The sequence below is a fragment of the Triturus cristatus genome, chromosome 6 (assembly GCF_964204655.1).
Source record: "Triturus cristatus chromosome 6, aTriCri1.1, whole genome shotgun sequence".
NCBI classification, from domain to species: Eukaryota; Metazoa; Chordata; class Amphibia; order Caudata; family Salamandridae; genus Triturus; species Triturus cristatus.
In genome coordinates this window covers 1,049,357,195-1,049,384,008 of record NC_140589.1, presented here as the reverse complement: position 1 = coordinate 1,049,384,008, position 26,814 = coordinate 1,049,357,195, and the positions used below count along the sequence as shown (strand labels likewise).

Sequence of the window (26,814 nt, the reverse complement as noted above, 5' to 3'; positions counted from 1 at the left end):
TCCCTTGCACTTCATGTTGCTCTCTGTTGCCCAGCTGCTTTTCTTTGCCCTCCTTTCTCTTGCACTCGCCCATGTGCTTCTACACATTACTTTCCTCCACCCATGCCTTCCATGTTGCTTCCCCCAAACCTCCCTTGTTGCTTTCACACCTGCCCTCCCTTGTTGCGTTGGCATCATTTTCAACCCCTACATGTGGCCGAGTCAAAGTGTCTTTTGTTTTTTAACTTTAGCCATGAACAACACTTGCTCCTGGTGGGCAGTGTGGGGGAAATCTTTGCCAATTGACCACAGAAGTGAGACCTATTGGCTATTCCATTGCTTGTTAACATGGCTTTGCTGTCTTTTTCAACTATAATTAGCAGTCATTGATCACTAAGGCAGCTGTAGAAAACATTTTTAAAAACTTCTGTTTTATATTTGCTTTTTTAACTATGTACACAACAAAAGGAAAGAAATACTGACTTGATGTGATTTCCCTAATTTTTCACTAAAAAACAGGTACTGCCAGTAAGAAATGGCTAGGTGTCATGGCAACCCTACTCAGGAATACACAAGGGACTTGTAAACCTGGGGTTGCTCCGTTGAAACAACATCAGAGATTTGTAACATGTGTCCCTTTTACATTGTGGTTGACTGACCAATTGAGGCTGGGTCATCAAGTCAACTTGTCTGAAGAAGGTCAACGTTTGGGACTTTCATGTCACTTTTGGCAGAGGTCATATTTAATCTGTGAATGATCATCAGGAAGGTACCTGGCAACCTTCCATGTTGCATTGGTCTTTTGCTTGCCATTACAGTTCATTTACTGTTGCTTCGTTCCTCAACTGTATTACTTTCTTCCTCTTCAAGTTCCCCAGGTATTTGACTTCTGGCCTGCCTTTCACTCCGATTCTTGATCCTGTTTTGGCTTTGATGCTTTCTCTGTGCCTTGTTACTATTTATATTAATTCCAGAAGATTCCCTGAAAGAGCTAAGGAAACCTATTGCCCCAGCTTCCACTTGTGTTGGCATAGTTTCACAGTGGACCACTATTCTGCAGTCGATAAACTACATCTCTAGTAACATCCTAACCGCTATGGACATAACGATATTTACTGCTAAATATATCTGTGCTTTATTTATACTTAGTGCACGTCTAACCTGCCTGAAAGTCTGTGACCACACTACTGTGAAGAACAAGTTACTTACCTTCGGTAACGATATATCTGTAAGAAACATTAGTTAGTTAGATTCCTCACCTTAGAATATCCCCAGGCGTCAGGCTGGATCCGGAAAGATTTTTCGTCAGCAATACGCTTGCGCGTCGCTAGGCGTCGTCTGGGGCTCCGCGTCCATCGTCGGCGATGTGATCGCCAGGATGACGTCGGAGTACTTAGATGCCGCCCTCGTGCGCTGACGTCACTTCTCGTACATAGCTTTCCGCGCCAGGAACACAGAGCCATGCAAGAGACCGACAGTGGTGCCAAAAAATCCTAGGGCCCTGAAAGGGATGACCACAACCCTAGATATCGGTTCGCAGAACGGGGAGGATGGGTGGGTCGGTGAGGAATCTAACTAACTAATGTTTCTTACAGTTATATCGTTACCGAAGGTAAGTAACTTGTTCATCTGGAAGAAACACATTAGTTAGATTCCTCACCTTAGAATAGATACCCCAGCAATACCAACCCCGGTGGTGGGTCTGCGAACCAAGATCACACCAGAAAGTCATGGAGAACAGAACGGCCAAAGAAGCCGTCTCTCCGTACTTGGCTGTCCAGGCAATAGTGTTTGGCAAACGTGTGCAGCCTGACAGATGTCCTGCAAGGGAACTCCCCAGCCCAGGGCAGTGGTTGCCACTGTGGCCCGAGTGGAATGGGCCCTCAGCCCTACAGGAGGTTCCTTTTTAGCTAAGGAATAACAGGCCTTGATACACAAAACGACCCACCGAGAGATTGTTCGCTTGTGCACCGCCCGCCCCTTCTTAGCGCCCACGTAGCCAACAAAGAGTTGGTCGTCCACCCGGAACTGTTTGGTGCGGTCCAGACGGTGGAGCCTCTCTTCCTCTTTCGAGGGATGCGGAGGCGGAAATAAGGTGGGCAGTGTAACAGACTGGCGGATGTGAAAGGCATTTACCACCTTAGGTAGAAAGGAAGGACAAGTCCTGAGAACAACTTTGTCCGGATGGACATAAAGGAAAGGAGGCTTAGAAGAGAGAGCCTGGAGCTCACTCACCCTTCTAGCAGAGGTGATGGCTACCAGGAAAGCAGTCTTAAGAGTGAGAAGACAAAGGGGACAATTATGAAGTGGCTCAAAGGGAGCGCACATCAGAATGGTCAAAACAAGGTTCAAATCCCACTGAGGCATTACGAAAGGGACAGGAGGAAACATGCAAGTAATGCCCTTAAAGAATCGAGAAACAACAGGGGATTTGAAAAGAGAAGGCTGATCAGGAAGCCGTAAGAAAGCAGAAATAGCTGAAATGTATCCCTTGTGGGTGCCCAGAGCAGAGCTCTGCTGGGTCAGGGAAAGAAGAAAGAGGAGAATCTCAGAAAGAGGGGCGGAGAGGGGATCCACAGCCTTTGCTGTGCACCATGCCACAAATTTGTTCCACCTGCAGGCGTATACCGATTTTGTGGAGGGACGCCTGGCTGTCAGAATAACATTACAGACTTCAGGAGGCAAGTCAAATGGCATCATTTGCCGCTGCTCAATCTCCACGTATGGAGGTGGAGGCTGGACAGGTTCGGGTGGAGGACCGTCCCCTGTTGCTGGGACAGAAGGTCCTCCTGAAGAGGCAGTCGTATCGGGGGATCGATCGACAGACTGAGTAGCTCGGGATACCAGTAACTTTGTGCCCAATCCGGGGCCACCAAGATGACGTGGGCCCGGTCACGCCTGATATTCTTCAGCACTCTGGGCAGAAGTGGTATAGGCGGAAAGGCGTACAACAGACCGCAACTCCACTCGCGACGAAAGGCATCCCCGAGCGAGCGCCACCTTGGAAACTCCAACGCGCAGAACTGCTGACATTGCGCGTTCTCTTCGGTGGCGAATAGATCTAACCAATGCTCTCCCCACTGCCGAAAGAGGCCTTGCGCCACGTCCGAGTTTAGACGCCATTCGTGATCCATCATGCACCGGCGGCTGAGTTCGTCTGCTCTGGCATTCAGAGAGCCCGCCAGATGTTGAACCACCAGGGTGATGCCCTGATGTTCCAGCCATGTCCAGAGGCGCAGAGCCTCCTGACAAAGGGTCCACGACCCCACCCCGCCTTGTTTGTTGCAATACCACATGGTGGTGGTGTTGTCCGTGAACACCTGCACTACACTTCCCCGGACAGAGGGAAGGAATGCCTTCAGTGCAAGTCGGATCGCCCTCAGCTCCAGAAGGTTGATATGGAGCCAGGACTCACCCAGAGACCAGAGACCTCTGATCTCCATCTCTCCCATGTGGCCCCCCCATCCCAGGAGGGACGCATCCGTCACCACTACGTGCTCCGGTTGGGGTAGGGAGAGGGATCTGCCACTGACCCAATCGCGGTCCGTGAGCCACCACTGCAACTGTCTCGCAGTGCCCTCTGAGATCAGGACGTGGTCGGACAGGTTGCCCCGATGCTGGGCCCATTGAAACTTCAGGTCCCACTGCAGAGCCCGCATTCGCCATCTGGCGTGATGCACCAACAGGATGCAGGAGGCCATCAGACCCAGAAGCCGCAGCACCAACCCAACCGAAACCCGGGATAGAGGCCGAAAGATGGGAATCAGAGCCTGAATATCCCGGACCCGCTGTTCCGGAGGATAGGCCCGGAACTGCGCCGAGTCCAGAACCGCTCCGATGAAGAGGAGCTGCTGGGAGGGACTCAGATGCGACTTCGGCACATTGATGGAGAACCCCAGCAAATGCAAGAGGTCGGCCATATTCTGGAGGTGGGAGACGACCACCTGGGGCGAGACCGCCTTCAACAACCAGTCGTCTAGATAGGGGAAGACTGGAACCCCCAATCTGCGCAGATGAGCTGCGTCCACCGCCATCCCTTTTGTGAACACCCGAGGGGCACTGGTGAGGCCGAAGGGGAGCACGGTAAACTGAAAATGCTCCTGGCCCACCGTGAACCGCAGGTAACGCCGGTGGGCCGGCAGGACGGGGATGTGGAAATAAGCGTCCTGCAAGTCCAACGCTACCATCCAGTCTCCAGGGTCTAGGGCAGCCAGAACCTGAGCAACAGTGAGCATCTTGAACTTCTCCTTCCGGAGGAAGGTGTTGACGCTCCTGAGGTCCAAGATAGGGCACAGGCCCCCTTTGCCCTTCTTGGGAACCAGAAAGTAGTGGGAATAACAACCACGACCTACTTCTGGACCAGGAACACCCTCGATGGCCCCCTTGGCTAAGAGGGCCGTAACTTCCTCCTGTAGAAGTTGCAAGTGATCCCGCAAAATTTGGTGGCACTGCGGTGGCATGGCTGGAAGAGTCGCCTCGAAGGGGAGGGAGTAGCCCCTTTGGACGATTTGCAGCACCCACCTGTCCGATGTGATGGTGCGCCAGTGGAGCAGGTGATGGCAAACTCTGCCTCCCACTGGCGTGGAATGGGCCTGAAAGCTCGGACTAGGAGGGCTTTGAGGCGGATGCTGGTGGGGTAGATGTGGACGGACTGGCACGTTGTCCCCCTGTACCGCCTCGGCGGAATCCACGTCCGCGACCGCGACCGCGTGGAGGTTGGTTCTGTGGCCTGAGGCTAGTTGGACCTGAGGGGGCGCCCCTTCCTTGGCCACGAAAGGGACGAAAAGCGGAAGTTTGCGGGCGCGGGCCGAAAGGTCCAAGGACTTGGCCGTTGCCCTGGAGTCCTTAAAGCGCTCCAGCGCACTATCCGCTTTGTCGCCAAAAAGGTGACTGCCATCGAAGGGCATGTCCATGAGGGTGCTCTGGACATCCCCGGAAAAACTGGTGGACCGCAGCCAGGCATGGCGACGAAGCGCCACCGTGGTCGACCTTGCCCTACCCAGCGAGTCCGTTGTGTCCAGTCCACATCGGATTGCATGCTGTGCCGCATCCCGGCCCTTGGAAAGTGCCTGGGCGAGTCGTGTCCGGGCCTCCTCCGGACACTGGGGCAGCACGTCCTCCACCGTATCCCACAGGGAGTGGGAGCAACGGTCCAAAAGACACACGGTGTTGATAGACCGCAAACCCAAACTAAGAGAGGAGAACAGCTTCTTCTCAAACTGTTCTAGTCTTTTGGATTGCCGATCCGGGGGAGCGGACGGGAAGGAGGTCTGGGAGGTAGAGGCCTGGATAACCAGGCTCTCGGGCGTGGGGTGTTGGGACAGAAAACTGGGGTGGCCCAGTGCAGGGCGGTGACGCCGGGCCACGTTCCGGTCAACAGGAGCAACTGTGGAGGGCTTGGACCAGGTGCCCTTCAGAATGTCAATTAGTGCCTCATTGAACTGCAGCAGAGGCTCCAAGGAACTTTCTGACAGTTGAAGCACCTCAGTGAGGTGGTTCGTCCTCATGGCCACAGCAGGCAGTTCGAGCCCAAGGGCTTCGGCCGCCTTGCGCAGCACCACAGAAAATGCAGCACCCTCCTCTGAAGCCACGGTCGGAGAGATGAAGCCAGTGTCAGGGGAAGTGTCAAAACCACTGGCATCCCCCAGCTAGTCTGCCCAGTCCTGAGATAACTGGCTCTGCCGGGCCAGAGGGTCCTCAGACCTCTACCAGTCGTCACCGTCATCCTATTCCTGGTATACAGGTGGAATGATTGGAGCCGGGCGGAAGATGAAATTGCCACCCATCGGCGTCGGTGCGGCGCCGGACGGTGCCGCTCCGATGCCGGGCCCAGACCGGGACTAAACTGGGGAACGGCGTCGTCCGGGGATGGCGCCGGGGGTGGCACCGGAGGAGTCGGCGCCAGCGGTGGGGTCGTGAGGTCGACCTGCGCCGACTGGGATCCAGGCCTGGATCCCCCGGGGACCTGCGGCATCTGGACCGGAGTTCCATCTACATTTTCGTTCTGTTCTCCATAATCTCATTCTAACAGGGAGAAACATTTTCTGCTTGTTGTTATCAAAATCTGCATTTGCAAATCCTGATAAGGAGCGCGTTTGATGGGCCCAGTTCCTGCTTGTCGTTCATTTTCTTGTGCCGCTCGTGGCCCCTCCTAATAACTTCTTATGGGCATTTATTGTCAGTCGTATTCTGCAGGGCAAGTGGTATGCGTTCTGTGATGTAATCAATATGGACACTTTATAGCTTTCACTATCTTTAAGATTTGGTTTTGTGTTCTGCTTCCCTTGGATGGGGTTTTCCCTTGTGCAATTGTTAGGGTGCTTAATAACCAAGACAGGGGAAGGGTTCCACAAGGATCTATTTATCATGAAGAGAAGCTAGTTGCAAGGAATCTTTATTCCTTCTTTGATAACTCAATATCACAATCTGCACGGAAGGCAGTGCCATCAACATTTAACTCAATGGCTTCCGAAATTGGCACCTTATTAGCCAAAAGTTATATCAGATACTTTGACTTAGACTGCTAGTGGTAGGGGGCATGTCATTTGCATGAATCCTCGTGATGAGCAGGAGAGGTTTAGCAAATAATGTGAGACAACTTTAGCCTGCACAGTGTTAAGTACATTACCAAACTGAAGAATGTCTCTCTTGCACAGTCTCCTTCCAACTGATCTCTGAGTCAGCCTCTGTGATGGCCAGAGACTCTCAGTTGCCACATGAGTTTGACCATAGGTCAAGTATGTGGTACCCTAACTCGGATATATTGAGTGGAGCAAAGCAATGCCCAGCCGTGTCCCCGAGTGAACAATATTCTGATGATGATGATACATATGACGATGATGATAACAAGGGCTAAGACCCATCCTTTGATATTGAAACCAAGTTTGATTTGGTCTGGAAGGAATTTCACCCAGTTGGGTGGTCCCATACCCCTAAGAGGCAGATATTCTATATTTCATAGAGAAAGAGAAATGAAGTCAGTGAAATTCAGGTGGGACTACTTGATGCAAATGGTCGGCCAATGTTTGATCTGATCATTGCTTCAATATCTCAATTCATCTGAATGGGATTATCTGGACTATATGATATATTTATATCCATAGTAAACCTGAGGTTGGCTTCAGAGACAAGTATATGATTTACATTGGTAGCTGAATGCCTTAGGCCTTTAATTCTAGACAAGGTAGCAGTTGCACCAGCCCTAGACCCGAAGATGACCTCCTACTTATCCATAAAGATAGGCATGGGTGTCCTCTCAGGACCAGCTCTTCTACACTGTGGGTCTCCTTGCTAAGATCCTTACTTAGACAACACAATCCGTGGCCTTGCCAGAAAATACAGCTTTCCTAGCTAGAATAGTGAATTAAAGTCCTGCTTTTAGTAAAGAAACAAAAGGTGAATATTATTAATCCTCTGTGTTGCTGTGTTCCCCCATCCATGTTTAAAAGTATATGAGTAAATGTTTTATTTGTTTTTTTCTAATCCCTGTTGCCTAGACTCTGAATGCCTCCTAAGGACTTAGCAGTAGATCACCGAGAATCTTGCATGATGATTTATTGTACAGATAGATGTGGAGAATTCAGCCTGAATGCATGAAGCTTTTTTCTCCATTGTTTTTAATTTGGATCCAAAATTTGCATTACAAATACATATATTCAAGTAATGTTAGCTGTTTTCTCCTTGTTAAGATTCACCTTATCTGTTTTCTTCACAGACTATGATTATGCTTCTACATCAAGAAAAGAGGAAGTGAATATAATAAAACTGTGAGAAATGCATATTGTGTAAAACTGATTGGTTGCCTCTTTCATATCCGCCCATAAGAGTCATAGGATATGCAGTTTTGTGTTGCATATTGCTGCTATTAATAAAATAGCAACATTAAGAGAAAATATACTATTCACCTCTGTGTCTTTCATAAAATCAGGAAATCCTTCACTACTCTAGCTAGGAATATATTTTTATTTAAATACTTCGGTAACTAAATATAATATATATGCGAATCAGTGCACCTTCAAAGTCATTAGCAATATTTTCCTGTTTTTTTAATACATTAATGTAGGAAGGTGGAATCTGACTAATGGTTGCCCCCAACTTTTTGCCTGGTATTTGAGTGGTTTTTGACTAGTCTGGCTGGGATCCTGCTATCCAGGACCCCAGCCTATCTGCTTTCTCCCTAAAACTAATGTGAAGTACCCTAGGTACAAACCAATTGGATGCTGAGGATGCCCTGACAGTCCCTTGTAGATGGTACCCTAGGTACCCAGGGCATGGGTCCCTCAGTAGGCCTACCAGGTCTGCAGCACTTATTGTGCCACCCTGGGACAGCCATACAAACTGACACCACCAGACCACTACTGTAGTCTGGGTAAGGTGGTGCTAGCACCCCTTACAGGGATATAGGTACCCTATATCCCACCCCATTACAACACATATACTCTCATAGGTCACCCCTATAGCAGGCCTTGGTAATCCTACAAGGCAGGGTGCTGAGGTATGTGTGAGGGGGGGACCCCTACATGAGTAGGGCCTCTCTGCAACCTTCGTAAAATCATTGCTGGGTTGTTTGTAGTGTAGCCATACCATATACTCTTAACCGCATTATAAGTCTATCGCGATAACGCGATAACTTGAGAATGGCTACACAGAACCATATCGTGTTTGTTGTCAAACATGTAGGAATCATACCCCCAGTCCAGCCATGGGCATGAGGGTACGATTCCCCCCTGCTAGAGGGGCAATATGGGAAAAGCGGTAGAATTTGGACACCAATTTAAGAGTGCACAAGTAACACAAAATGGCTACTGCCCGCCACCTACACGACCCTGGCTGGCTTTTGCTGGGGAAAACCCCAGCCTCGCCAGCTGGACAATAGGGCTCCTGTGGCAGGGAGGTGCTAGCATCTCCCCAGACAGGATAATGTGGATTGGAACAGGGTGGGTGCACCAAATGTCCTTTCAGAGTTGCACGTAGGCAGCTGCAGAGACCTCATTCTGCATACACCGCTTGGAACCGGTTCAGGGGCATCCTTCCCCTCACCCAGACGGGAAACACACAAAGGGGAGAGGGTGTAGCCACCCTTTCCCACCTCACCTCTCATTGGTGGACACTACTCTGGACACTCCTCTAATCTTGGGGATAAAGGTGAATAACGTGGCCCCAGAACCTCGGATTAATCTTGAACTTTACAGTCTTGACCTTCGACTTGCTGCTGCCCAGCTGACGGAAGACATCTCCCTTGGGATAAAGGAGTTATCCCCCTGCTTGGCAGGCACCTGAAACACTGCAAGTGACCCGGTTGGAACCTCGCTGCTCCTACGGACTTCAACGACTTCCAGCACCCTTGAGGTGGGTTTCCAGCGCATCCCAGAGGACAGTGAGTGTGCTCAACGAGTTTGGGCACCGTGGACCGCGTTGGTGCTGAGATCCCCAATACCCCAGGACACCGGCCACCTCTTGCGTAGCACACGACCCTGACCAGTGGGGAAGTTGTGCTTTGGCCTGTTTACGAGCCAACCACACAATTGGGCCAAAGACCAGCGCCCTAGCCCCCTCCGGTGGCCGTGGGTGCCCTTTTACGCACTCCAAATTGCCGCCTCCCGCGGTCCCTTGTCTCTCGACTTGTGGGCACTAGCGGAGGTCTATTTCTACAATCAAGAGTTCCCCTGGTTGCTCCAGGCCTGCTCTACAGTCTCTTCGAAGGAGACCTCTCCCAGACCTCGTGGGTCTGCACTATAGCAGATTTGTTCATCTTGCGTGGGTTGCGGTTGCCAAGGCTTAGTGGATCCAATCCGGACACTAACACCGCAGCGACCCTCATCCGACGTGGGACAGTCGCCCTCCCGAAGCTGGCCTTCCTTGAAGCCTCCCGGAGCCCGTGGCTGCAGATCCAAGCTACACCACTTTCCATCTGAAGCACCCGACATCGAAGGGCTCTTTGCTTTGAGCCTCATGGTCACTTTGCCGTGACCCAGACTCTATCCCCTCTGCTTTCAGGTTCTTCTCTGCAATCTTCACATCTTTGATCTTCACGGCATCATCGACGCTTTTGGCTAGCAGCACTTTTGAACATTTTCCTATAGAAAATCAGCCCGCGACCCGACATTGAAAACGACCTATGCACCCGGCTTCCCTGGGGCAGGTAACAGTGGTACCTCGGTACTCTTGTGATAGTGGGCTCCTCAAAAGCTTATGTCTAAAGTTTTAACTTTGTACTCTTGCTAGAAGTGACTTTAAACGGTATAATTTCAACCGCAACATTCTCCATAGACTATAATAGAGATCCCGATAGCAGCTATTTCCACTGCACACGCCTCCCGTGGGTCCCCTTCCTCATAACCTGGGGTGGATTCTTAAAGGGCCAGCGATCCTGAATGCCCTAGGCATTGTCTGTAGAATTGTCGTGGTTCTTATTTGATATATGGTTTGGTCCCCCCCTGGGGCCCTGTGATTCCTGTGCTATTTATTGTGTTTATAAATGCTTGTTTGAATTGTAACTTCGCCACAGCTTCATAAAGAGACTGTGGGATTCTGTCTAGAATAAATACATATATTTTATATATATACCTGTGTGGGCTACTCTTTCATTTGGTTATTCAAGAGGTTATTATGGTAAAACAATAAGCTTAACACTCCTTCAAGACTTAGCCTGAAGGCTGCTCTCCACAGCTACCACTAGGATAGCTTTCTTTAAAGGTTGTCTTAAACCTATCATCAATAAGAGTCGAATTGGACTGGTGCAAGGTGTCCCTATAACTAGGAGACAGCATATGCCAGGCCAACTTCTCACAATTAAGTATGCTCCGTGTTGCTCTGGTGTACAGGGCTCACCGCCAAAGTTAGAAGAGCCAGCTTGAAAGGGTAGTGTGTGCCTGTTTTTTGGTACTATGAGCTGGGACGAGACCAGAAAAACCAGCCTGCACACACTGACCCGTTCAAGCCGGACCACCAGGCATTGCCCAGGTGTCTAATAAGCCAGACAACACAGATAATTCTAGTGAAAAAATTCAACGTCCACACTATTCACTTATCAGAAGACACTTCTAAAGTAAGAACTGGGCAAACTACCGTTTGAGCAAACGTTCTTATCTATGCAATACAAACAAGTTATGTCATATACATACTGCCCCACTTTGTAGAGTCCGATCTCTACTAAAAGTGAGATAAATCTTTTTTGTATGTGTGTTTTATAAAGCGCGGACCAGACCCGGAGGTATCAGAGCGCTGTACCTCATCACCTGTTACGTTACATACAGACACACATTTTTAGGTCTCGCCTGTGCGCTGCATAGGAGACATTTAGCCATTGTGCAGCTCTTTTTCAAAGCACATACTCGTGCTTGTGGCAGCATACAGCTTGCGGGAGTGCGCAGCGGCGTGCCACAAGCATGAGTATGTGCTTTGAAAAAGAGCTCTCCCCAGCGTGCGCGCACCACTCACAGGTGCACCCCTCCGCCTCTCTCCCGCTGCAGCCTGCACGCCTTTTTTTTTTTATATACTTTCAGCGCGAGGTGCGTGCACTTGTCTCTCTGAGCTTTCGTTTCACCCCTCTCACTCTCGTCCTCTTTCACTTTCCCTCTCTATTTCTTTCGTCTCTGTGTATGTCTTCTTCCCATCTCTTTCTCTCTGGCTTTCCTCTTATCTGTCGTTCTCTCTGCCTCTGTCTCTCTCACTTCCTTTTCTCTGCCTACTTTCCTATCCCTCTCTTTTTCTTTCTCTCTCACTCTCTAGCTCTCTTTGCTCGTCACTTCTCTATACCACCCAATACATTTCGTTCTGTGTCGCACCTTTCTGTCCCATGTCTCATTCCTTTACCTAAACACTCCCTTTTTACCGGTCTATTTATACATGGCTACGTACCTACCACACTATTGCTCTACCTTTAAACGGTCTCTGTACGTCACACCTCTCTTTCAATAAACCTCAGTACCCCACAGCACTTACCGCTCATGACCTCAACTTGCCACCTCTCTTCGATCCTACCTCTAGATCTCTAGCTCTTGGGCAGCTCTCTGCCCCTCTCTTCTCCTCAAGGGACTCTCTCTCTCTCTCCATCTCTCTCTCTCTCTACTTTCTTTTCTTTCTGCATCTTGCTGCTCTGTTTGCATCTCATCCCCCTTAATTTCTCTTCCATTTACTTCACCTCCCTCTTAATTTCATCTCTCTTTATCTTACCCTTTCTATCATTTTTGCCATCTATACCTTACCTTTCTCTACCTCTCAAATGCCTCTTTCTACCTCACCATTCTCTCTTTCATTTCTCTTACTGCCTCATCTCTCTCATACACTATCTAGCCTCTCAATTTACCTCACCTATTGGCCTTCTCTGTCTCTTTTTATTGATGTCCTCTTTCCCTCACCTTTCCCATTATTTTATTTCTTTCTCTCTACAATGCTCTCTACCTCTTCCACTCCATCTATCACTCCCTTTGCTTTCATCTCTTTTTCTATCGCCTTCACTGTTTCCGTTCACTCTCTCTGCTTACAATGTCTCGCTTGTTTAACACATCTGTCTTACCTCTGTCTCTCTCTCCCTATTTCACCATTCTCTACTTCTCCCTCGCCCTTCCTCTGTATTAGCCCCATCTCTCTACCTCACCTGCACCTCTTTACTCTCTACTTCTCATATCTTTCTATTTTTCCTCCCACTGGCTCTACCTGCCTCACTGCCTTGCTACTTTGTTTACCTGACCTGTCATTCTGTGCTTCACCTTTCTATTTGTGCTATCTCATTATAACTCACCTCTCTTCCTATCTTATTTCTCTCTAGACCTTGCCCCTCGGGTTGGCACCTTTCTTACCAGCCTACATTTAAAACTGCATGTTACGCCTCTAAAAACAAGCATTGGCATAGCCAATAAGTCTCGCCTTTGGGACCTTATAAGTTTTTAACCATGCAACAGTTGATGTTATTGCACCAAGGATATTGTGCTGCATAACTAAATACTTATAAGGTCCCAAAAGCGAGACCTATTGGCTATGCCAATTCTGGTTTTACTAAGCACGGGGAGATTAAGTGATTTGTCAAGAACCAAAGAATGTTGGGCGTCCCTGCCGAGACTCGCACCCTGTTCCACACCTCTGGGATTTGCCACCCTAGCCATTAGGCCACATTGTCTCCACATATATATGTTTTAGAAAATCATGTCTGGATGATTTTTTTCTACCATTATGAACAATGTCTCACTTCCGGGACACAGCCTGTGCACTACCCCTCATCCCCCCACACTCAACGTTTTACTCTATTAACCTGCCATGCTACTTCTATTTACATAGCGCACTTCTTTCACTGAGGTAGCTTCTTACCGCCAGCGGGCTACCCAGGCTGCACGTGTCGCTACCTGGAGTGTGGCCTCAATCGGAGAAAGTCAAATGCAGAAAAACAACCAGTTCATCAGAGTCAGGCGCGCAACGCACATTGGGCTGCAAGGGGGCAACACCCATTGGGCTGAAAGGGCTCCAACCCCCCCCCCCCCCCTCTCCCCTCGTGTGTGGCAGCCCGGGCTGAGACAGCTTCCCGGGTACACACACACACACAGCCGCACCCGAGTACTTCACAGGTCTTTAAAAGACCATTTGCTTGTTAATGAGGCCTCGCTGTTGTTTCACCCCTTCTTAGAACCCCTGCATCTCTACTCTGCATATTGCTGGAAGAGTCAGCCCCCCCAAACGTTTTCTTACCCCCCACCCCCAAGTTGCGCCTTTGATCATAGTGCCAATATAAAAGTTCAAACCTGAATTAGTCAAGAAAAGCTGACGTTCCCAGAATCCTGATCAACACGTTCTCCGACTCTTTAATGGCATAAAAGAAACCGCCAGAAATAAAATCGGAGGTCGCTACTACTCTTACGCCGACGTCCCCATCTCTAAGTGGCAGCGTTTCCAAGCATCAGCCCCAGATCTCTGATCTATGCAGCTGCTCCCACGGGGTCACGTGGTCTCGCCGTGGGACAGGACGCCGCATCCTGACACTGACTCCAGCGCAGATTGCTGTCCGAGCAGAAAATAATCATCAGTCTGCGAAGCGCGCCGCCTCGCGCCGGTCTGACCGAGCAGCAGATGCAGCATTCCTGCTTCATCTTACCTTAGAGATCAAGTTTACCACCGCTGACTGCGAGGAGAGAGGGGTGGGGTGGGCAGCACCCGTACCAGATGCACCGTGCAGCCGCTGGCGCCGTGTTCTAGAGAGACTCGCCTTCCCTTGCATCACAATTGCAGAGCTGCGGTGCATGCTAGTGGCAGTGAGACATATGTCCCCACAGTTGTTTCACTTCTGCAGACGACGAACAATGGCAGCAGTCCACGCTTCACAGGAGACTGCACTCGCTGAATGGGAGGCAGGCCGACCGACCCACAGAGTTGCCATTGTGTGACTGTGTTATCAAGTTAACACTTGACGCATATCAATTAGCTGGCGAGGCGCTGTTCTGTGACGAGGAAGTACGGTGTCGCTTTAAGAGTGTGCCACAGTTTAGGTGTTGGTTGTACACCACTTCTGTTCCCCGACTGGTGATGGATATAGTAAAGCCCCTTTACTCACCCCATCCTTGTACTTGGTGCCGCCCTGCCGCTGCTGCTCACTGTATGAGGCACCGGCCGGGAGTGGCTGGCCCGTGTGAGTGAGAGATCAGCACAGCACGGACGTATATTATTCATGAGCTGACCTCATTAGCCTGGGAGGAGGTCCAGGGTAGCTCGAGGGGGCAGCCGGGGTCAGGAAATAGAAAGGGTAGAGTCTGGGAGACTGGCGGCTCCGGTGCCACCCCTTGAGACCATAGCGGGTAAGCTGCATTATGCAAGCAGGCAGGATTCAGAATGCTGCGACTGGGAAGACCGGCCTCACTTGGGACCTGCGAACAACGATTGCCTAAAATGTAATAATAGCAGGTCCCTCGTTTTAACTTAAATTGCCTTTTGCTTGAATTGTACTGCAAGAAGCGGCAGTCTGGGGCAGGTGTATGTATGTATATACATTTGTGTGATAAAAACATGTTTCTATGGCCCTTCTTTCATTATCAAGGCTAAACAATAAAGAAAAGGGACACACATTCAGGACATGTGACTTGCATTATGGGTACTACTAGGCGGCACTATCATTGAAAAGAAAAAAGGGTGCGAACTGCGTCGTAAAGCATGCTGGGCCAAGAACAATGTTTAAATATGCAAATAATTTAAAGGTCACATTCAAGGGGTATCTGTTATTTCTGTAGGAATTTTGGCAAGGTTAGTAGCAAATCAAATATGATCTATGTGGTTTCTCTGACATCCTATTAGGTTAACTGCACAGTCGGAGTTTTTGTGCATTTTTAAATTTGTGCATTATTAAGATGCAGAATGTGGATCTGCACTCGAATCTACTTGTTTACACTTATGTTATTGCTTTTGCTATGAGTTTGCTGTGGTTAGGTAAAGATCCCTTTCCTGGCTTATGCTAACTAGGCCCCAGTTAAGCCTCAAAACCATCTTGTTCAAAATGGATATCTCACCCTGTGTGTTCACTGTTTATTATTTCTGCTGCACACAGTCAAGCAGAGTCATGTTTGTTTATTTCCACTGACGATGTTCTTACTGCTATCAAAGAAAACCTCCCAACATGGGCACAGTAATGTTGCAGATGTTCAAGGTATCTTCCACTGCCTTCTATATTGCATTAATTTACTATGATACACTGTTCTTTTGGTAACTATTGTTTTCTGCCATCTCCGAATGACATCAGCTTCTCTACTCGATATTCATGTAGTGGGATATTGCTTAGATTTAGAGGCAACATGACGTTTAATAAAACCGTGCTCTGATTTCCTGACCGAATGAATCTTTTGCTCACACAATGATGAAGTTACAGTTTTTGTTAAGTTCAATGACAAAATTTCTCATATAAACCCTCACATTTTTGAGTGAGCCAGAAACACTCTTTTAAACCTTTCTGATGCTAGAGCGGTGCTGTCGGATTTCTTATGATTTTTCTACTCCTTTGGGACTTAAAATAGTTTTTGACTTTGCCTATTTTTCTGTATTACCTTATTACTGACAGTCTTCATGCCAATGATATATTACATCTGCATTTATAATTTCTCTATCGTACCTTTTGCATTTTTGTGATAAATCCTCCTAAATTTTTCGGCCCTGGAGCTCATTTATTGAGTCTGTCCTTACTTGATTGACTGTTTTTATATGCTATGTGATGCCTTATCTCAGGAACACATTGCATTATGAATAGGGTGCCAAAGAGCAGACGCTCAAGGGAGACTCCGGCGCTTGGAGGAAACAATCTTATATCATCCTGCCCTGCCTCTGGCTGGCGACTCGCCGATGCTGTGGTGGGCTGCTCACATACAGACACCCCTTTTGGTTTCGCTGATGCCCTGGGGGAGCCCAGTGATTATTATCTGGGATCCAATATTGTAGTAAGCTGGCTCTGTATATACTATGCCAAAATGAGGTATAGTGGGTACAGAGTTCAGTGGAATCCCAAAGGTAGGCAGAGGTAAATGTAGATAGCACCTTACTCTCTATTTGTGGTAGTGTGGGCGAGCAGTAAGGCTTTATCAGAGGGTAGTGTTGAAACTTTTTGTACACCAAATGATGTCACACTCAAAGACTGAACTCAGACCAATTTGTTTGTATCAAAAATATTATTTAGTTATTTTTATTTATAGAACCAAGACAAGCCTTGTGCAAGTAAGTGAAATAAATGCATTGCAAAATCTTTTGCAGTGCTTTACATTTGAATGCAGGTTCAAATGCAGTTGGTTGAAATACAGGTAAGTCAATACGTCAAAATTACTTTTCAGTTACTTTTCAGATTACTTTGTACGTGACTTTTTAGATTACTTTTTAAGTTACTTTCTCTACTCAGTGTGATATGCCTAGATATCACACTGGGACATTTCCTAGAGAAAAGGTAAGTAAATCAGTTTCTGTACATTTACAGTTTTTCAGTGATTCATACAACCCAACTCCACACTTAGAACAATTTTCAAGGAAAAACAGTTAATGTATTCCCATGGAGAGTAATTAAGATAACGGTTTGCAGGTAAGTACACATTTGTGGTAGTTGGTATTCTGGGGTTAGAACCAGGGCTCCCTCAGGGTCAAAGATGCACTCTCAAAGCACCCTCAGCGGCACTAGGGCGGCCGGCTGCAGAGTGCTGGGACCCAATGTTATCCAATGGGGGATAGAGGGCATCCGATTGGTGGCTGTGCTGCAGATCGGAGCATATAAATTCTCCCTACTTCCACGGACAGAGTAAATCCACAGTCACACGCACATACTCTCATCATACGCTAGGGCCCATCTCACTAACATCCATAACTATTACTCTATCCACACTGAATATACGAGAGAAATCCTAAACCAATCTGCATCTAATGCGAGGTCAATGCGACCTTAAAGATATGTCTTGAGTCATGATTTTAAACACAGGAAATACATTTGAAACTCAATAAACGACAAAGAAATAACCACCCGACACTGTGATTCAAACAAAAGGATTGTTTATCTAAATTAGTTCAAATGAAAGTCAATCAATAGCAAAATCATCATTCTCATAGTTACCTATTCTAGCTAAATGTCGTATTTGGGTCAGGACAGGTCTCTCAGTAAAGTCTCCCGAGTCGCCGTCCTCTCAATCCGCGTCGATCCTCACGAGCATAGGTTCGGGAAGAAGTGGCCTTAGACCCTCTCTAGTCTAACAATATTTATAGTGAAACTAACAAAATAAAAGTAACAAACAAACTCTAAACGTCCGTTGAGCCGCTGAGCAGAGCGAGCAGGAAAGGATGTTGACTTGCAACATTTAAAAAACCTCCGCTCACAAAAATCACAAAAAATAAAAACACGGAAGAAGGAAGCTCAAGCTAGAAAATGTTACATCCATGAATGCTCTTCCTCGGAATCATAGTGAAGCCACCGCAAGTTTATCAGAGTTCATTGTGGCTTTATTCTTCTCCAAGGGCAATTGGCAGCAAGCCTGGAGCTGCTGTTCTCACGGAAACTTTTAATTCAGTCAGAGGCCGTGGTCAGGTGGTGTTCAACCATATTCAGCGAGGCCTCTCGTCACATTTCAATCACTCAAGTGCAGGCTGTAAATATCGGCCATCTTGGATTAGGCCAAAACGGACCATCTTAATTAAAAGAAATACAAAACAACGTTACTACATCGTAATGATTATACAGTGTTAATACCCACTAATACCCTTATGTGTATGTAATTATCTAGCCGTCTGCAACACAAAGAAGCATTAAAGCATGTTATTGTAAAACGCAAACACAAAACAAATAGCACTTTCGCGACACTTATTTAATTAATTTGCTCACCAACCTAGTTCACGTATTAATAAAGCAACATAAATGCATTCCCACGTGTAATTCTCTCATTAGTAATGTTGATTAGTCAAAAAACTTTAACAAAATTAGTAATTAATAATCAATTATCAGTAATTTTAATTATGACATATAAACATAAACTGGAGTTTAAATCTCAATAAATTTTCAATAGAAAACCCTGCTCCAGCAGCTGCTCATGAACAGGCCACAGGGTTGTGGGAGCAACGCTCCTGGTGTTAGGCTCAGGGCAAAGGGGGATCCGAGTTAGCACCCAAGGTACACCCACAGCTGCACATGGGCGGCTGGGTGCAGGGTGCTGTGTTGGCGTCGGGTGCCCTGTTGTTTTCGATGGGGATTCTCTGGTTGCAACAAAGACTGTTGGCTCGGGGACGAAGATCTTCTGAAGGTGACCACCAGTTGGAGAGGTAAGTTGGGATGCCGGGACTCCCAAGGTCATGGGATGTCGGGTGAAGGGGTGTCTTTAGGCATCAGGTCATCTTACCAGCTCCCGTCGCGGTGGTCCTCCAGAAAGACTGCAGGCATTGTTTGGAGTGTCGAGGTAGGTCAGAGATCACCAGATGTTAGGCCAGGATTGCAGGGGAGACCTTTGTGTTGTTGGGTAATTCGAACTCGGGCCGTAGGCGTCGGGTGCAGAATGGTGCAAACTTAGGGTTTTGGCAGGGGCCTGAGTCTGTTGGTGAGCAAATCCAGGTGCTCACGGGAGATAAAGTCTTGGGTCTGGAAGGTCCTTCAGATTCTGGAGGCTGCTCGCTGCAGGACACACCTAGATTTTGCTGTTGCAGGTTCAGCCCAGTAGGGCTGGGGCCAAGTCAGTGGGTGTCTTCCTCTTCTTAGGTTCAGCACAGCTGTTTCAGTCCTTCTTTTCTTCTTGGTCGGTATTTGTCTGAGGAGGCAAGGTTTGGGGCTTGTCCCTAAATACTAGATTTAGGGGCATTACAGGTAAGTAAAGGTTGGTACCAATTGGTCCCTTCCTTGAGGTGGGTACACCTATTATGCCACCCTCCAGTGGGAGGGGGGCATATGCCTCTCTCTGGTTGGCTGGGTCCCCCCATCTGCATGATGGCGGAGACAGAGTTGTGCTTCACATTGCCACCCCCACCTGAGTGGTGGGGTTGGCAAAGGTGGGCACACCTCCCTTGGTTTTACTGCCAAACTTCTTGCCCAAAGTGGAGGTCAGAACCGGTGGGAGCCAGTTGCTGGATGCAGCAAAGGGCTGGGGTAGCTCACAAAGGCTGCAAGCTTTTGAAGCTTCCCCTTCATGGACCCTGCCCATCCTGGGGAGGAGGCTTGTCACCTCATCCCAGGATGTGCATTGTTTCAGACCCCCGAGAGCAGCAGGCTCTCAACCCAGGGGTCCAGAAACATGTCTGGTGGGGGCAGCTGGCGAGCAGCCACTCAGCCAGGACACTAGTGTTAGGTCGTTTGTAAGGGGGCATCTCTAAGATGTCCTCTGTGTGCATTTTCCATTAAATGCCACACTGGCATCAGTGTGGGTTTAATGTACTGAGCAGTTTGATACCAAACTTCCCAGTTTTCAGTAAAGCCATTATGGTGCTGTGGAGTTCAGAATGACAGACTCCCAGTACCATATACTCTTAATGGCATTACTGCACTTACAATGTCTATGAATTGGCCTAGACACTGTAGGGGTACAGGGCTCCTGCACCCTCACCACTGGTATAGTGCACACAGCTAGAGGGTTGGCTGACCTATGCCAGGGCAGTAGGTTGTAGGCATGGCACACAGGGATGTGTGCCATGTCGACTCTTTACTTTGTTCTGCACCAAAACACGCAGCCTGCAAAAGCAGTGTATGTGTGTGTGTGTAAAGGTACAGGGCCTCTAAGAGTGGCACAATGAGTGCTGCAGCCCTTAGAGGCCTACACTGGCCACAGTGCCCTTGGTACCAATTACAAGGGACAGACCTGTGGCCAAATAGTGCCAATTGGGTTTTGTCTCAATGCAGTTTAGGGAAAGAACATAGGCCCTGGGCACCTATTTGGCAGGAGCTCAGGGCACACTCAATCAAAGTACATCAGCAGCTTGGCAAAAAGTGTGGGCACCCATGCAAAATGAGGGTGTTATCTTACAAATATCACCTACGGCCTCCTACCACCACTGGCGGCCTAACGTGGTTGGAGTCTGGGCGATGTAGCCGAGGGGGAAGATTGGTTCACAGTGCAGCGTACAGGATCCGCCTTGGTAGCAGATGGTGTGGCTGAGGAGACTATTTGAAGATATCCGAGCCAGCTGCCCTGCGATGCCATGCTAACGTGAGGGTCCATGGCCACATTGCACCCTAATATAGGTGTATATATGGTGGGATGTCGTCCCAAGTGCTAGACCTTATATTTATGGACTGTATGAACATAAGACTGCCCTAGTTGATCATCGCCCAAGAGTATTTTTTTGTTTGTTGAGGAGGTGGTTTTGCTCATGCCACCCACTCTCTGCAGTGTATATTTTGGGGTGAGGTGGGACCCACATCAATCTCAGAGGACTGTCGGATCCCATATTTTTAGTATGAATGGTGGTTGGCTGCCTGATCGTTGCCATATGCCTGCTTCTCTGGAGTTGGGGAGTGACACTTGTGTCTCCTTCAACACTCTCAACACTGATTAATCTGAAGAGTTAACCCCCTAAATGGGTTTGGAGGTTGATACGAAAAGAGGGATTTTTTGCTTCTTCAGTTCTGCTGTTTCAAATTTAGTGGGAGGGCCTACTCTCCTGGTGGGTGTGAGGTACCAGTGTGTATGAGGGGGGTCAGGATATAGGGATTGTTCTTGCAACTAGCAGGATTATACATTGGCACTGCATGCTTGTCGAACCCAGGACCACTGTGCTACACTTTGATTTGCATTTGTTGTCTAATTTATGCTCTATCTAGCTATGTAATGTGCATAGTGGGCATATATCAAGCATGTTTAACTAAACCACTTAATTGTATGACATTGAATGAAAGGGGGCTTAACAACTCCCATAAGCAGAGGAAGCTCCTTTCGTATCTGGACCGTCACCAGATCTACTTAGCACTATTGCAGAAGTCTCACCTTGCCCCACATACAGAATGCAGTTTTGCTATGGGGCAGCCATATTATTTAAAAAAGGGGTCCTGAGGGGGCGTGGCCAGGCAAGATTGCCAGACGGACGTAATTCGCCTCAGCTCCGTCTTCCCCTGAGCTACCTTTGATGCACTGGGCAGCAAAATCGCACCTGGTCAGATCAATCTGCGGGGGCAGAGGCCTGGAGAAACCGGAGACTGGTAGGCATGAGGAAGCGGGCTGCTCCACGTCTCTTGAAGCACCGAGGGCTGCGACGAGGCGGAGCGGCCCCCGTTCAAGATGGTGACGTGCTCCGATCCTCCGTCAGCGTCAGAGCGGCTCCTAGCGGGGCTGTACATTTGATACCGAAGAAGGGTGCGGTGAGGGACCCCGGGGCACCAGAGGCTCCCCAGTTGAAGAGCAGAGGTGGCTGGCACGCTGATTTAGACTGGTGACGGGCGGCCCATGAATCGGGGCGCCTATGTTGAATGCCTCGCATTAGACGCAGGTAGGAGGCACCTGCCTTTGGAGCTTGGGGACCACTGGGGGCCTAGTGGGCCCCTCTGCATAGCAGGAATATACCCTATGAAGCACCCGGGATGCAGGGATACACCGTGGGGGTAACCAGAGCTTTGATGCTTGACCTCAAGATGGTGGCTTGCGCTGCCATTCCCTGCCAGCAGGAATGAAGCTGAGGTCCCATGGAGGATGAAAGGAGGTGAACTGCCTCAAGATTTATATACAGAGGGACATCTCATTAGCGGCCCACCATATGAGAAGTGTAGCGTGGATGACTAGACGCCAAAACTCCCCTACAAAACGCCCAGAGATACTTGGGAGAGCTAGAGGAGCCATAGTCATACGTTGTAGGGTGGAATCAGCGAGTGGACCACGTGGTCAGTGGGGCGCAATGGCACAAGGTTCCCCCCAATCCAGAGGACGAAAGGTGTGCCTAGACGGTGAGCAGTACTAGGCCATCTGCGGAGGGGGAGGGGGGGGGCTTGGCTGGTAAGCACCAATGCCCCCAAAAAAGGGGCAGCCAAGGTGTCCAACTACTTCCCTGCAGCAGAGAAGCAGCAAGCGCAAGGACCAGCACAGACACCATGGCCATTGCGAAAGAAGAGCTCCTATCGCCCCTCAAGTAGTTCAAATCAGAACTCAGAGCTGAATTGAAAGGAGATATTAAGACCTCCCTGGACCAGCTGAAAGAGGACATGATGGAGTGGATGACGGTGCTCCAGCAATATGTGCATTCATTGGGCGCGCACGTCCTAGAGGTAGAATCTCAGGCCCAAGAACTAGAGAAAAAATTAGAAGCCACGCAAGATAACATACATGACTTACAAACTCAGCTACAGGCGGCCCTATTGATGACAGAAGACCTGAAAAATAGATCACGACGCAATAACATTAGAATTGGGGGCCTTGAAGAGGGCGCAGAAAGACCGGACCTGGAGGCATTCATCGAGGGGCTCTTTGCGGAGGTTCTGGGGTCGAACCAGACAAAGGTCAAGATTGAGAGAGTGCATCGTGTGGGGGCCCAGCAAGGAGGAGAACGGCGACGGTCCAGTGATATCCTTGTCAAAATGCACTCATTTAAAGCTAAAGAGGCAATCCTCCAGGCAGCTAGAAAGAAAAATGAGGTTTCCTTCCAGGGATTTCGTTGCAGCCTCTTCCCAAGATCTGGCGCTGGCGACACTTCTCAGGTGACAGCAATCCCGGCCCATCACCACGAAATTAAGAGGGGATAAAATTAAATATAGGTGGACATTTCCCTTCGGCCTGGACTTCGAACTGAGCAATAAAACAAACCATATTACAGACTTGAAAGAAGGTCTGAGACTTCAGGGCCTGCCCCCCAACGAGGAGGACACAGGGGAGTCGGTCTCGAGTGGGAAAGACAGAGAAAACACTTTGCGGTGGCATTCAAGTACAAAGGTAAGACACTCCAAAGAATGAGTTTGACCCACAATGAGAGACACAGCTATAACGGGCTCTTCTGCTGAACTGACGTGCATATGGCCACAAGATTCGATATGGGGGGTAGAGGTACCCCTGTGCCTCCTTTCGCTAAGCGGGGAATTGATTTCTGCTTGATAACTTGAGTTCCAACTTTAGACACTGCGATTGACTAGCTGATGCGATGATCATATAGAAAAGACAGTGGGGAAAGCGGATCTGTGCCGTTCTCCCCACACCACGAACTTTTTCTTTCACGAGGATATGGCTGGGAGCGGTGGAGCGCACCGGCGAAAGTTATGTTCCTACAATTTTCTTTACTGTTGGGGGGGGGGGAGCTTCCAGGGGGTGCTTTCCACACCAGTGATGTTCTGAATATATACTGCTGATGGCTCAGAATTCGCTTGAGAACGCTGCTGGGGCTTCGCTTGGGGTGGTTGGTCTCGATGGGAGAGCATTGGGCATCTCTCCGGGGCTAATGCAGAGGTTTAATGGTAACAACCTTTCTCACAGCCCTGCTAAACATGATTGGAGGGTTTTCAGAAGGCCCGATGATATTGATGGGTGATTTTAACCTGACATGGGATTGGGATATGGATAGTACACATTCTCACCAGTCCCCCAAGGTAGTTTCCCTAGGACCTTTAAACAATCGTCACAAACTTTGCGCCTGGTTGATACATGGCGGCATATGTACCCCGACACTAAGGATTATACATTCTTTTCCCACGTCCATCAAACATATTCGACGTTTGATTATATTTTTATGAGTCAAAGTCTTCTAGGGTCTCTCCAGGAAGCGAAAATCCTCCCAATCTCCATCTCGGATCACAGTTTGATTACGATTTGTCTCACCTGGGTGGGAGGCTCCTCTAAGATGGCCAGGTGGTACTTCCCGGTTGCCCTCACAAGAGATCGAGTACTAAGGGAGGAACTCCGAGGAGCCATCACGGAGTTATTTCGATTAAACTGCCCCAGGATACATCACTCCTGAATAACTGGGATGGGTTTAAAGCAGTCATCAGGGGCAAATGTACAGAACTCAACTCTACTTTAAATAAACAAAGGGCCAAGGAGAGGGAAGCGTTAGAAAAATCTTTGGGGGACATTGAAAGGGAAAACAAAAAGAACCCCTCTCGCACAGTGCAGCGCCAGATGAGAGCAATCAAGGGAACACTTTCAGCGACATACACTAACAGGGCAGAACACACCCTGCTTTGTTTACGCCAAATCTCTAACGCGCAGGGGAATAAGATTGGCTCACATCTAGCTAGACAGCTAAAGGAAAAGAGGGAGAGAGATTTTATTGGGGACATAGTAGATGTAGCGGGGCACACCTCTCATGAGGATGCCGCAAAGGCCAACGCCTTTGGGTATTTTTACACAGGTCTTTACTCTAGGGACTACCTAGATCAGGCAATTCAACACCAGTATTTACAATCTTTAAAACTCCCTCAGGTCCCGCTGGAATGGAACGAGAGTTTAAACGCTCCCATTTCGGAGGAAGAGGTGGGGAGGGCAATCACGGCTCTCAAATCTAACAAGACACCGGGTCCTGATGGCTTGACAGCCTACTTTTATAAAACCTTTGCACCAGATATCACCCCACACCTAACAACTCTTTTTAACGCAATAGCGGAAGGCCAGATCGTCTCTCAGTCAATGGCAGAGGCAGTTATCACGGTTATTCACAAACCTGGGAAAAATCCCCGAGAATGTGCCTCTTACAGGATTATCGCGCTTCTGAATTTGGATACTAAACTCTATTCCTCAATCCTGGCAAAGCAGCTGGAGGATCTCATGCCAAACCTATTCCACCCTGATCAATCGGGCTTCATTAAAGGCAGACAGGCCCACTACAACATTCGTAGAACCATTCATTTGATTGAGAAAGCGACCAAATTTAAGATTCCGGCGATAGTGGTGGGCCTCGGCGCTGAAAAGGCTTGGACAGGGTGGATTGGGCATTCCTTTTCAGCACTCTCGTACACTTTGGGTTTGGAAAGCCATTTATAGAAATGATTAAAGCTAACTACGCATGCCCACGTTCTAGAGTTCAGGTTAACGGGACAGCTCCACCCTCTTTCCCTTAGAGAGAGGGACTAGGCAGGGTTGCCCACTCTCCCACTACTTTTCACCTCAAGCATTGAACCATTGTAGGCCTCTCTTTGTTCTGATGTATCATTCGAACCAGACAATGTGCTGTAGGAAATGATGGAGGGCTGCGCACTTCCCGCTTACTAAAGAAACTGTAACTTCGTTAGATAAAGTGTCAGGTGAGGGAGTAGCTGCAACATGTTTATGTTTTGTGAAATGTGATTGTGCCTAATAAAAAGAAGTTTGAAAAAAAGGGATCCCTTTTCATCCACTAGGCTCTATTATAGATAATCTAGGGCGTTACGCAGTGGCCTGGGGGAGATTGGGATCATTGAAACACACATTTGTGAACTGCAATGGCCCCAATGTAGATTACCTTGGTTTTTCTTTTTTATTATTTGTGGCGTAAGATTCGCTCCTCTAACCCACATGTTAAAAACATTTTTATTCGTTATTTTGAACATCAGTTCTTCATTTGTATTCTCCTGAGATATTGAATCATAAACTTTGGTGCCTTTCTGACGTGTTTCAAGTCAGCACAAACAGACTTGTTCTTTTCATGTCTCCACACACACCTGGTGTTGATATACCTGCTCCTTGCCCGTCTGAGGATAACCTAGCAATGTTTGTACGTGATTGTCCAAGTGTCCGCAGTTCTAGAAGAAGGAACAAGAACACTCAACTTGTAATGTTTATAACAGTTTGATTGTCTCTCAATGTATTAAGGAGCAAGCAATGTCCACTAATAACGTTTGTGCTTGTTTGTTCGATTGTCTGTTAGTATTTGAGGACCTGAAACAAACCTTAACCTGGTTACCTAGTTAGGGATTGTTCCTTCTGTAAATATTGCGCACAGCCCCAGCTGGTGTCACATGTATAAATAACCTCACAGATCTATGCATGATTTCCACTCTTGTCAAAGCCATTTTAACGCTGTGGTTATGTGCACCCGCACGTCAATATTAAATGCAAGTTACTTTGGCAGACCTCCGATTACTGGCTTCTTTAATTTGCAAGTGGAGACTAAAAGAAAGCAATTTCCACAATTGGCGACCATGAAGAGGACCTCGCAGAGAGATTCCAACAGGTTTAAAGACTGTGGTCATGGAGGTGCGACCTGGGACCGACTGATCGTGAGGAGCCCTTCAATTTAAAGAGACTGAGTTTCTCAAGCAGCTGCCATCTGAAGTTCCTAACAGGCCTCAGGACAACAGGATTTCCCCAGCTGAGATCCCCGGACGGATCCTTTTGGAGTAAGCATTTTATCTAAAGACCAGTGGCCGGACATCATCAACAGATTGAAAATAACTGGTGAGATTGTTCTATTGTGTTGGTATTAGAACTTTTGATATTGGTATTAGAACTTTTGGTATAGCTATTGAAACCTTTGGTA

The 26,814-nt window shown here is 48.3% G+C and overlaps 2 protein-coding genes across 2 annotated transcripts in view; one reads left to right on the top strand and one right to left on the bottom strand.

The window, feature by feature from the left end:
• The window catches only part of MTCL3 (MTCL family member 3), a 427,396-nt gene extending 412,827 nt beyond the window's left edge, over positions 1 to 14,569 (bottom strand). Inside the window, exon 1 of the mRNA XM_085611860.1 lies at positions 14,519 to 14,569. The gene's annotated coding sequence lies outside the window, so the exon portion shown is untranslated. The remainder of the gene's footprint in view (positions 1 to 14,518) is intronic.
• Positions 14,570 to 26,476: 11,907 nt separating this feature from the next.
• The window catches only part of C6H6orf58 (chromosome 6 C6orf58 homolog), an 868,971-nt gene continuing 868,633 nt past the window's right edge, over positions 26,477 to 26,814 (top strand). The window contains 2 exon segments of the mRNA XM_085609772.1: positions 26,477 to 26,531; positions 26,676 to 26,732. Coding sequence (XP_085465898.1) covers positions 26,477 to 26,531; positions 26,676 to 26,732 — 112 coding nt within the window.